The 12,953-nt window shown below is 25.1% G+C and overlaps 3 protein-coding genes across 10 annotated transcripts in view; 2 read left to right on the plus strand and 1 right to left on the minus strand.

Moving 5' to 3' along the window:
- The window catches only part of LOC107999520 (putative uncharacterized protein DDB_G0271606), a 105,062-nt gene extending 99,198 nt beyond the window's left edge, over window positions 1–5,864 (minus strand). For 2 of the 3 annotated variants that reach the window (XM_062080134.1, XM_062080133.1), the window contains exons 1-4: window positions 5,710–5,864; window positions 5,469–5,570; window positions 5,046–5,195; window positions 3,750–3,826 (exon numbers count right to left, since the gene is read on the minus strand). In XM_062080134.1, the coding sequence (XP_061936118.1) occupies window positions 3,750–3,752 (3 nt within the window). In that variant the 5' untranslated portion in view covers window positions 3,753–3,826; window positions 5,046–5,195; window positions 5,469–5,570; window positions 5,710–5,864. The remainder of the gene's footprint in view (window positions 1–3,749; window positions 3,827–5,045; window positions 5,196–5,468; window positions 5,571–5,709) is intronic. The other variant, XM_028667503.2, reaches the window with a different exon arrangement.
- A 493-nt stretch (window positions 5,865–6,357) lies between these two features.
- LOC114577744 (tRNA (32-2'-O)-methyltransferase regulator THADA) lies at window positions 6,358–11,535 on the plus strand. The gene is made up of 12 exons (XM_028667504.2): window positions 6,358–6,723; window positions 6,804–6,944; window positions 7,004–7,648; window positions 7,714–8,130; window positions 8,201–8,443; window positions 8,532–8,885; window positions 8,967–9,245; window positions 9,328–9,525; window positions 9,613–9,800; window positions 9,871–10,568; window positions 10,646–10,908; window positions 10,981–11,535. Exons 1-12 carry the CDS (start codon window positions 6,556–6,558, stop codon window positions 11,284–11,286), a joined length of 3,900 nt encoding a protein of 1,299 aa, XP_028523305.2. The 5' UTR covers window positions 6,358–6,555; the 3' UTR covers window positions 11,287–11,535.
- Window positions 11,536–11,655: 120 nt separating this feature from the next.
- The window catches only part of LOC107999525 (uncharacterized protein CG43867), an 86,100-nt gene continuing 84,802 nt past the window's right edge, over window positions 11,656–12,953 (plus strand). For 4 of the 6 annotated variants that reach the window (XM_017059429.3, XM_017059427.3, XM_017059428.3 and 1 more), the window contains exon 1: window positions 11,657–11,949. The gene's annotated coding sequence lies outside the window, so the exon portion shown is untranslated. Of the gene's footprint in view, window positions 11,950–12,953 lie in introns of all 6 variants that reach the window. The other 2 variants (XM_017059425.3, XM_062080126.1) reach the window with 1 other exon arrangement.

Raw genomic sequence — 12,953 nt, forward strand, 5'->3', positions numbered from 1 at the left:
ATTAATTGACATGCATTTACTCACAAATATATTCTTCTTAAAACAAGTAATAGCTAAAGATTTTTTCTACAAATCTATTGATGTTTCAAAATTTTTACTTAAATTATAATTTATCAATTCTTAAATTAATAACTAATCTACATACTTAGAAAGTTTTGTATGAAATAAATATAATTTTTAAAAATTTTGCATGCAATGTATACATTTAATAAAAATATTATGTATCTTTATTATTAATCCTTAATTGCAATTCAGATTAATTTGATTTAAATTTACAATTCTAATTCTTCCTTTTTTTTTTAATGCTTATCTACCTAACAATTTAAAAATTTGTTTACTGAACCCATCTAAATAAAAATTAATTTCTTTTTAATTCCTCTTTCTAATTTAAAGATATAGGCTATCTATACATAAAAATTTAAAAATTTGTTTGGAGCTGCCACTTATGCAACTCCATTATGAAATTTTGATTTCTTCAATTTTCACTATAAAATTTTAATTCTATCTGAAACAAATCAAACTACAAAAAATTAGTAAAATTTTATACAATGTAATTTTGATAAACTTGTCTTCCAATTAATGTATTTAAAACAAACTTATTTTATTAGATTAATAATTAAAAAGAAAGATAGTCTATATCTAAAGAAAAATATAATAATGAGTAATAAAAAATATATATAATAATAGGTAATAAAAAATTGAATAAAACTAAATTATTATTTAGTGTTGAATTAATTTTAGAAAAACAAGAAAAAAAATTTATTATCTGAATCAAAATTTTGAAAATCAAAAACAAAAATATTTAATAGTTAATTAAATAACTTATAAATTACTAAAATTATTTATTTATTTATTTGGTTCCTTTTTTAACTTTATCATAAAAAACTATAAAACTTTTTTGCATCAATAAAAAAAATATTATATATAAAAATATAATTATAGCTGCATTTTTATAACAAAGGCAATATGAGACATTGAAAAAGAAATCAATTTAGTAGCTACAAATATTTATCTCTAGAAGACAAATATTTTCCACTCAAAATATGAAATCGTTATAAATCGGAATATTTATTTTATATCATTAATAAAAAAAAAAATAAAAAAAAAATAGAAATTAATTATATATGTGATATTAATACATTACTTTATGCACTCAAATTTCAATAAGTGCAATATATATATGTATGTATATAGCGAAATATCCAATGCAGTCTTCTTAACAACTGCTGTTGTATGATCACTCATGTAGCATTTTTAACTATACCAAGTGATTCAGGAATAAAAATTTCCACGATAGAAGATTGGGCATTCAATATTCGCAACACTATTTGAAATAACGCGATCATTTTTCAATGTAACACTAATTGGAAAATAATAAGAACAATCGCGGTCGAGCAACATTGTTGTACTAATTCTTGAAAAAAAATTTTTAAATCATTACTTTTCTACGATTAAGAAATTGACAAATTGACAAACGATTGATCAAAAATAAATAAATTAAATATCAAATAATATTGATTACAATATTATATATATATATAAAAAATTATACAATTTATATTTAATAAAAACCGCGATATCTCACGATTCGTAATGCTAATACTATACGCGAGTCTTATTTTAACGCAACACTAATTCAACCCGTAATTATTTTTCGCTACTCTAATTATTCAAAACGCGAGATTTGTAAACGCAATTCTATTCAATCCGTAATTAATCAATCGTAATATTATATATATATAAATCGCGATGCCCATTATGATTGGATTCGGTGAGCCAATAAATTGCATGCAAATCAACTGAACGATATAACTATTTACTACATATTACTAAAACGAGCATAGTGACAAAATAGTAACAATGACTTCCCATTCTTTGGACCATATAAATGAAATCCAAAAAATGAGAAATCATTCGTTGCGACCCTCTTCGTGACAGTTTGTCGGGCCTCTTCGGTCTTCCTCCTTCGGGCGCAATGCCCGCTGAAACTTAAATCTAGGCTCGAGATTCACTGATCGCAAACAAAAGAAAAAAAAAAAAATCGCGGAAATTAATTGCACATGGACGATCGTAATGATCTCGAGCTCAACGTTCGATTCGATATTTATCTCGCGACCGCGACCACGGAATTCGAAAACTCGATGAACGAAGCCAGAGACGAACAACATTCTCTGCTTTATCCTCGATTTTTCGAATTCGATTTCCTGAAACAGATTGTCACGCGAAAACGCGCCTACCCGATCAAAGACTGTGACAACCTGCCCGGCCCTACCTACTTATATAAATAAACAGGCACACCAGAAGTATACTACCTATCCTACCTAACCCTATATTTAAAAAATAGCAAAACAGGCATACCAACACATTCATTCAACGGTTCTCACGCATAACACCCGGGCGCAAAAAGTCTACACTAGGGAAAACGTCCCGGGACGCCTCCGACACCCGAGCTTGACACTCTACATTCACACTCTAATTTTACTTACTATTTTTCTGAAATCGATTGACGAAGGTTAGCGACCATTGCGTGAAAGACAATAAAATTTCATTGGTTTTAATAAATATTCGTGTAATCGAAAAAAATACACGCTTTCTAAAGAAATCATGGAACAATTATTGAAATAGAAATAAATTAAATATTGTTATTACAATTTGAGAATAAGACAATTCTATCATTTTTTAATTCGCGATACGATGAATGTAGTATCGTTATTAATAAATTAATACATAAATTGTAATTGAATTGATGAATTGTTAAAACGACGCAATTCCACAGTCTAACCACACACACATAATGTGGAAAATACGTCGTGCACGATACACTAACTCATCGTCAGTCGCTCAAAAATTTTTATTAATTTATAAACTAACATCATCGTGCCTATTGCCTCTCTTCCATTCAAGTAGCACCTGGGCACGTGAATGGATTCTTGGCAATAGACACGGAAGGGATTAAATCTGAAAATCCTATGTTAAAAAGATTAATATTTAAATATTTTGTGTTTAACGGGCTAATGAATTTGATTTTGTATAATCTCAATAATCTCTTAAATTTTAATGACTCTACTTTATACTTTAATTTTTATCAATTTAAGAAATTATTGAAATGTTAATATTCTATAACAAAATCATTGATCAAAAGGAAATATGTATATTTAAAAAATAATTAAAATACAATTCGATGAAATAATTGATTTTAAGTTCAATATTAATAATCCTCAGGCGATTCATTGATCAAAGCATATTTTCAAAAATGCGAAATAAATATTCAAAATTTGTAACTTTGATTTCAAAATCTACCTGTCGCGAAGTGTCTTCTTGAACATAATATTTAATATATTTTCGAACAAGAGGGATAAAACTGTTATCTTTACTATCTTGAAAATCAAAAGCAATTAAATCTTTTAAAATATTAACATGAAAGAAAAGATGAAATTAAAAATAATTTATTATTGTATTATTTATTATTTATTCAAATATTTGTAATTCATGTACAAACTATTCATAACTTGAAAATTACTAATATTTAAAAGCGCGATGTCCAAGAAGACCTAGCCTGAACTAATAAATAAAACACGAAAAAAAGAAAACTTTACTATTCACGATATATAAATATCGTGGTCACTATGCTCGTGCAAAATTCTACGTATACAACCAATCACTCGTGTCGATTTGAATTTTTTTTTTTAATTTCTTTTATTCTACGACATGATTGAGTGACTGGAGGAATCAAAATGCATGCGACTCACCATTAGATGCGAAGAATCTGCATTGCCATCAATATTGTGATGGTTCACGAGAAGTCATCATAAAAACTAGGAAATATCTGTAACAAATAAAATATTACATCTTATAAATGTAATAATAAGAATTGAAATTTTAATAAGATATAATAATAAAAATTGCAATTTTCAAATATAAAAAAAAAAAGAACTAAAAAATTGAAATTATCTAATGTTCTAATTTTTCAGTAGAAGAATATAAATTTATATAAAAGAAAAAATAATAATCTCTTTGCGTGGTAAATCACCTTATTCTCTTGAGAGTCCATTGATTCTACTTTATAATGAATATTGATATGAAAAAAAATAAAAATAAAAACTATCAACACGTTCATATTCTATAATCGGCGAACGAACACCGATTCTAATTTCACGTTTGATTATTATCATTAAATTTACTTATCGTGTTTTAAAAAATAAAAAAGAAATTAAAAAAAATAAAAAAATATATACTACTAATATAAAAGAAACACTGACTCTACCGCATTATATGATCACAAATATTTTTTAACATTAAAATTCAAAATTTTTATAAAGACTTCAGCTCCTATAAACAAAATGTAATAAAATGTAAAATATTACATATAATTATCTTTCTTAAAAATTCAAAAAGCATTTGTTAAAATTTTGAAATAATAAAGATAAAAGTGTATTCAATTTTAAAGTTTAATAAAAAAATAATTCAGTTTTTAATAAATTTTAATGATAATAAAAATTGAAATTCTAATAAAAAGATTTTAACTCTATTTCTCTTTTCTTAAAATTTACACATTATGATATTTATATTGAAATAAATGTTAGTAATAATAAATGTTAATAATAAAATGTGAATATAAAAATTAATAATAAAAATAAAAAAAAATAAATTATTCCTTGAAAAATTATCAATAATAATAATAATAAATAAATAATTGAATAATAAAATAGTGATATAAAAAAATAAAATAATAACTTTTAAATAAATATTAATATAAATAAATATAGAAACTAATAATTAAAATAAAAAAAAATAAATTATTCGAAAAACTATCAATAATAATAATAATCAATAAATAATTGAATGATAAAATAGTAATATAAAAAAATAAAAGAATAACTTTTAAATAAATATTAATATAAATAAATATAGAAATTAATAATTAAAATAAAAAAAAATAAATTATTCGAAAAATTCAATAATAATAATAATCAATAAATAATTGAATGATAAAATAGTAATATAAAAAAATAAAAGAATATTATATAATTTTAAATAAATATTACCGAATAGATAGATCATACACCTAAAGCGTCTAGCCATTACGAATTTCAATAATCAAATGATACGCCGTGTCGAGTTTGTTTCCGAATTATAAATTGGAGTGGGGATACACTCAACAATTCGGCAATTTGGAACGTGTGACCGTCAATTTCCTGGAAAGATTGTATACAAAATTTATTCAGCCTTGGCCTTCAAACTTAAAATCAAAACAATCACAGAAATAATAACATACGATAATAATATACGATAATAACATACGATAATAACATACGCCTTTCGGAAATAAATAAGAATATGAGAATACGTGTGAAATATATATGTGTGAATTGATCACATAATCTAATTATTTCTACTACTGTATGAATAAAAAGAGATAAAAGAAATTTATAATAATTATGTTTATCTTAAAATAAATAAATTCTTACCATATTTTTAGTATAAAAATTGTGGGATTATCTTCTAACTGTCACGATATGCACAAAAACTATTCACTTTCGAATTTATTCTGCCTCCGATCAAACGATAATCTGGTATACAGATGCAATTTTAGTGTAGTAATGATTAAACAAATATATATTTAATTACACAAGGTTTAATAATCAATAATTAAATTCAATAACTGTATTATAATATCCTATTAATAAATATTTTTACACAATTACGCACCTTAGCCGGTGAAATACAATCTGTCATCACGATTTTCAACTTGAGACTGACGTCATGCGCACCATGATGCGTAGTAATTCGTCTAGCTTGATCTTAGCGGCTTTCTGATTGGTTTTTCAAAAGCTGCACAATTTTTCATTTTAAATCCGCGCGAAAATTAAAATTCTATATAATGAATCTTTGTTCGAATTGCACGTGGTCAAAAAATCAAATCATTTTACCGCTTCTTTATGGTATCCATATTGAAACTTCAAAGAGACTAATCAATTAATAACCTATACAAAAGAAAATAAAATTTTTAAATAAATATTCAAAATGTATAGAATTGATTAAATTAAAATAATTGATTAAATTAAAATAAAATAATAATTAACAACAAATTTTATTTTAGAAAAATGTAACGTAAATTATATGCATTTCTAATTGAACAAATGAAGAAAGAAAAAAGCATAACTGCTAAAAAATTTTCAATTAAAATAAAAAAATACATATTATTTAAATATTTATGTAAAAATATTGTAGGATAATTATGAAAAAAAATATGAAATATTATATAATACTATATAAATACTATATAAATATAAAATACTATATAAAAGATAAATCACATACCTATAGAAAAAAAACGATATTTAAACACTATAAGATCCCAATTAATTTCAATTATTACAAATTGGAAGGAGGATATAATCAATTCTTTAACAAAACAAATATTTCGTTCATGATATAAATAAGGATTTCTAATTTTTTTACCTTGCTTTTAAAGAAACTTTTTAACATTTAAGAGATGGCGCTGTTAGAATATAATACATGTGTTCTATTAAAATATAATACAGGTTAAACGATATGTTTTCATCAGAGGAAATAAAAGAACAATTAAAAAAATTGTTAATATTAAAACGTAATGGTGAATTGGACATCAAAGATAAACTTTTCCTTTCAAACAATGAATATTGGAGAGATTCTATCACATATGATTGTTTGGAACATTATATTTATCATCAGGATGAAGAAGTATTGATAAAAATAATGAAAGCTAATAATTTCAAATTTCATACTTTAATATATTAATATAATATCAATTTTTATTTCAGATAAAATTAAATACACTTGCTCTTATAGTAGAATCGAAAAAGAGTACTTTAAAATTTACATCTAAAGAACTTGATATAATTATTTTATTTCTGCATGTAAATTTCAAGGAAAATATAGAATTTGTACCTCTAATAAAAAAGGTAAAATCATTATAATGGAAGTTTAGTATTCTTACGAATTTTATATATTTTTTTTATAGGTTTTACAGCGTATAAAGGATAGTTTAGCTGTTATGAGAAGACAGTATATGCAAGAAGAAAAAATGAGAAATTATTATATAAAAAATTGTAAATCATTGGATATAAAACAACAAGTATTAGATGAATCTTATAAAATATCTAATAATTTAGAAAGTGAAATAAATTTATATTGCAATACATTTCAAGCTATGCGGAAAATATGTATATGTAGTCCTGATGCTACATATAATAGAAGAAAATATTCTCTACAAATATTACTTTTAATGAGAGATTTATTAGATAATGAATTTAAACAAATTACTTGGAAAAATGAGCAAATAGAGACAATATTCAACCTAATGTTATTAGATACATATGAAAAAAATAAAGAAATGGCTTTTAATTTAATAAAGTCAATGGACCCAAGTTTATTGCAATTAAATAATGAAAATTATGTTCTTGATATTATAATGGTTGCTATTGAATTAGGTAATAGCATCAGACCTATTGATAGTATTACAGCTACATATCTGCTAAAAATTACCATGTTATCTCCTGTTATTCAAAATGTACTTGAAATTCATTTTAATATATCAATGCAATCTAAAGAGATAATAGAAGCAATAACATTACAATTGATATTTATTTTACTGAAAAAATTAAAGGTATTTAAATTTTTATATACGATATATATACTGTATGAAGATAAAGATGTATAACTTCTTTACAGGATTCTTTAACTCTAGCAAAAGAAAATATAGTAAAAACTGTTAGTAAACATTCTTTATATGGATATCTTTTTTGCATCAGGAATTTGTTGGCATATGAATGTAATTTGGAAGCTATTAGTAATGAACATTTGTGGCAAAATACTATAGCAGAATTGATATTTGTATGTTTTGAATTTAGTCATGCAGTTTCTTTAATAGTAAATAATTCTTCACCTGAAGGACATTTGCCAATGGATTTAAATTTACAAGTTAATAATGAATTATGTTATTCTAATAAGCAATTAGTAACATCACAAATGGTGTTACTTTGTTCTTGGCGAACTATAAAAGAAATTAGCTTATTATTTGGTTTGCTTTCTACTAATGCACCTATATGTGAAGATAATTCCTTTATGGGACTATTAAATGAAGAGCAAGTAAACTTTCACGATTTATATTAACATTCACTTTCTTAAAAGAAAATAAGTCAAAGCAAATTTTTAACAGATTAACAGAATAGGAGAACATTTGGTTTCATTGCTTACTGAAACAAAACATAGAGGAGCATTCGAACAAGCATATGTTGGTTTTAGTCAATTATGTTCTCGTTTATGGCGTTTAAATAAAACGAATTTAAATCAATTGCCTAAACTATGGTTACATCAAATTTTAATTGCTATTACAGGAATTAAAGAAAATTCAAAATTATGTGCAACCAGAAGAAGTGCAGGTGTACCATTTATGATACAGGTAGATGAAGTTATCATTAAATAGTTTTAATTTACTTTTTATAATATTATTATTATTATATTGATGAAATTACATTTTCATTTAACAGGCTTTATTATCTACTGAAGTTCGTCAACACAAAGATACAAGAACTATAATTTTTGATTCAGTGATGAAAATTTTATTGGAACTTGCACAGTTGGAAAATGCAAATATATGGGAAAAAATTCAACAAATAATATATTCTAATCCAATATTTATGTACTCTGAAAAATCACTAGCAATATCGAAACACAATTGTTCTCTGAATGAAAATATTGCTCAAATTACAGAAATTAAAACACATGCCTTAAATATTTTAAGAGCAATTTTTCGATATTCTCATCTTGCAGAAATAGTACATAACTACATTGAAAATGGTTTAATAGCTGCATTTAGAAGTTATGATGCATTAACATGGGCGGTAAACTATCAGAATAATCAGAATATTAAAAAGCTCGTTTTTATTATTTAAAAAATGAAATCAAAACTTATATTTTTACAGGAAAGAAACGCCGCAACACTGCTTTTCAGTGCACTCATTATTAGAATTTTTGGCGTTCAAAGAACAAAAGATCATATTAATCTTACAACAGATAATAAGATGAATTATAAATTATTCTTTGAAAAATTTCCTAATTTATTATCTTTTATCTTAGATGAATTACAAAAATTTGTAGCAATGGATGATATTTTTATAAAAGCCAATGTGCAATCAATTTTACTATTATTATCACGATTATATTATAACCATAGTTCTGAATCTAACAATATTCAATGGAGGGTAATTATAAATTATTTATTAATTATTTATCTTATTTTAGAAATTAGTACATTATATAAAAAATATTTTACATGCATTTCAGGTTAATGATCTTATAGATTTAATTATACAATGTGCAAAAAGTGCTATATTTGAAACACGTAAATTAGCAGCCCGAGCACTTGTATCTTTATTAACAGAACAATCCGTTCGATGTGTTTTAACGAAAATAATTGAATATTTAGTATCTGCAGAAATTAATAATTTATCTTTGAATTCAACGCACGGTTATATGTTACAAGTATATATTAAAATATTTTAAACAATTATTTCTATGTTTATGATTTTTTAATCATTTTTTAATGTAAATATTTTTTATATGTTATAGATATATGAGATATTGAAACATTTTAATTTTGAATCTTTTGAATTACTTGAAATAAATTGGGATAAATTTTTAAAACAAACAATTTGGATTTTAGAAAATTTAGAACAAAAAAATTTGAAGTCATCAAGTTTTTTACTGGCTGCAGTTTACATAGATGTTTGCAACGAAATATATAAAGTAGATAAAACGTAAAGAAAATTGACATTAAAAAATTTTAAAATAATTAATAAAATATTATAATCATTTCAATAATTGCAGATATTTGATACAACAATTTTCGATGTTAAATACGGTCATTTCTCATTTATTAGGTGAAAAATTAAAAGAAGGACCAGCACAAGAATTATATAAAGTATCTGCCATTAAATTTATTCGAACAATAGCAAAAAAAACTTCACTGATCCAACAATCTACATTAATTAAAATATATTTATATAATTTAAGAGTATCTGAAATGCAAATTATTATATGGTCAATTATAATAGAAATCATTAATGAAATGAAAAATAATGAGATATCACTACTATTATTAAATTATGGTTTTAATGAAATTCATAATTCGATAAAATTTCTTCATAAATATAATCCAGAATTGCAAGATGCAATGTTTGATTTTCTATATAATAGTTTAATATATTTTAATCAAATTGAATTATCTGATTTTACGAAGATAATCAATATTTGTAAATTTGTATTGAATGAAATACGTCCAAAAAATAATAAAAGTAATTATTACGAAAGAGATTGTTACTTAAGATTGTTGGGGAAGTCATATGTAACTTTAGTTTTTTTGAACAAACATGAAAAAACAATTGATTTAGATTGTACAAATGATGTGTATGCTAGTTTCTGTGATAATCTATGGATTACAAGTTTAAATGAAGATTTTAGAAAATCTGTATTTGAAATAATGCAGAGTCTCTTCCTAGCATGTTATGAACGCGATGAATATCGATGTGAGTTTTGAAATGTTAAAATATTTGTAAATATTTATAATATGTATGTAATATATTTTAATGAAATGTAATTACAGATATACAGGTTCAGTGGTGGACAACAGTATTACAATTGTTGCTAGATAATAATTCTAAAATACGATATGAAGCATTTTTATTAATTGATCATATACCAATACATTGTACAGTGATCAATGATTATTTTTATCTAAATTTATTACTCTCTAAATTTTTTGAATGCAATGTACATAATAAATGTCCCGAATTTACATGTATTGTACTGTTTTATTGGAGTATTGCATTATTAGATAATACAGATTATGAAATGGATGATACAGATGTAAGTAAATTATTTAAAATAAGTAAAACTATAAAGAATATTATGGTTATATATACTATAATTTCATTTAAGGTGTTTAATAAATGTACAAATTATGAATTTTTTGAACCTGTGGAAGTATCAAGAATTTGTGCAGAATTTTTAATAAAAAATACGGAATCTTACATGGATATTATATTGCCAGATGAAGATATAAATTGGATAAATTCACTTTTGAATGTTAAATTTCAAAAATCTATTTCATTTAAAACTCTTATAAGAAATTATGAATCTTACCTCCCTTTTCTTGAAAATAAATTGCATGATATTTTAAATCCCACATATAAAAATAAATTATTTCAAATTTTAGTTTACAAACAATATAAGAAAATATTATAAAATTGATTTATATAGAATAAATTGAACTTTTTATATACAATAATATTTCTATTGTTATATTCTATCAAGACAAAAACAACGAACATTTTGAATTTAAGCATTATTTAAAAATATAATATAAATTTGAAAAAAAAATTTCATTGAAGAAACAGATTCTGCACTTTAAAGTTATATATTATTTTGTAAAAAAATATACGCACAAAATAATAAAGATTATTATAAATTGATAATAAAAATTTTATTTGGAAAAATGACATTTTTTCAAATTTAAAACGATAGTAAAAAGTAGGAATGAATGACGGTTAGAAAAATCCCCAGGTTGGTGGCTAGAGAATTTAGTTGAATTATTTGGCGCAAGTAGACGCCACTGTCGCGGCTCGACGTTCGCCGACTTGGTACGTATTTCGTGACATTATACCGCGGATCCGTCGGATTTTCGCGTTTTTCGCGCCTCAGCGTCGTGACCGTCAAGTATTAGTGTGCGCTGACGATCTTTATCTGCGTTGAACGAAAGACAGCATGTCCACGAGTGTTCAAGAAGATTAAAATCGAGGAAAAAGTAGCTGAGAAGACAGTGGTCGTGCGTGTACCAGGCATGGAGTGGACTCAGTGCGCTCGTTTCAAATCGTTACGAGCCGTTACCGCAGTCCGAGTCGAATCAAGGTGAGTTCCGCCGACGTAAACACGCGGGATCGCGTTCTTTGCATGTTGTTTCATTTTCATATCGCACTGTTATATCATTTTTGTGAAATCTTACGTTTCGACGTGTTTTGTGTCGTATATGACCTACTTGTTGTACAAGCTGTCATCTTTTGATTAGAATATTTCTGAGAGTGAACTATCCTGCGAACAAACCCTTCATGGCTAGAACCATAGTACACGACAGCCTTTCTCGGTGGGTTTTCATATAAAAAAAAAACATTGGGAGAGAAATGAGAGATAGAAAGGACTAGGAAAGAGCGTGAAACGAAGACCAAGCGAGAGTAGTGAGAACAAGTTTGAAAACTAGCAATGCCAGTCCGTTGAACATCTGCGATTCTTAAAGTGCGTCCTTCCAAACACGGAATGTTAAATAGCCTTCGAGCTTGATCAACTAACGGAGCCTTCTCGAATGATCTCTCTTGACCTGTCTCTTTTTCTTCTCTCTTCTCTCATCTCTCTTATTTCACTCTTTTTCTCTGGCTCTCTCTTTCTCTTCGAAGAGAAAGGTCATCGGTCTCAAATTCATCTTTTGTCCACGCCTTAGGCACACCAGTAATAATGTACTACGACATATTTTTCGTTGATTCAAACTCGTTTTAAATTACTATAAGTAGTTTGATATTCTTTGCTCTGATATGCTTGATTTTTTTATTCATATTCGGTCAAATTTCTCAATGTCAAGTTGAAAGTTACATCCTGTCGTCTGATTCGATTATAGTCTTTGATTGTGTTTCACGAGCAAGAAAATTGTTGATTTATTTTTCTTTTTAATAATCTTCGTGACATTCACTATATTCATTACTAACTGTGGAGCTGTTCATGTCAATTTTCGTTCGTTAACGTGTATAGTGATATAGTCCAATGCATGATAATCCAATGTATGATGTAAATATGTATTTGTATTAGATAATAATCAAAGGAAATAGAAAAATACAACCAATATATTTTAAATTAACAATAATTTT

Source organism: Apis cerana, linkage group LG10, assembly GCF_029169275.1.
Source record: "Apis cerana isolate GH-2021 linkage group LG10, AcerK_1.0, whole genome shotgun sequence".
In the NCBI taxonomy this organism is placed as follows: Eukaryota; Metazoa; Arthropoda; class Insecta; order Hymenoptera; family Apidae; genus Apis; species Apis cerana.

What these genes read in the sequence shown, in the direction of transcription:
- LOC114577744 (XM_028667504.2), top strand. Translation starts at nt 6,556, where the DNA reads ATGTTTTCATCAGAGGAAATAAAAGAACAATTAAAAAAATTGTTAATA. An exon ending in TTTTACTGAAAAAATTAAAG is followed by an intron (nt 7,649 to 7,713) that starts GTATTTAAATTT and finishes ACTTCTTTACAG; the next exon opens with GATTCTTTAACTCTAGCAAA. An exon ending in GTGTACCATTTATGATACAG is followed by an intron (nt 8,444 to 8,531) that starts GTAGATGAAGTT and finishes TTCATTTAACAG; the next exon opens with GCTTTATTATCTACTGAAGT.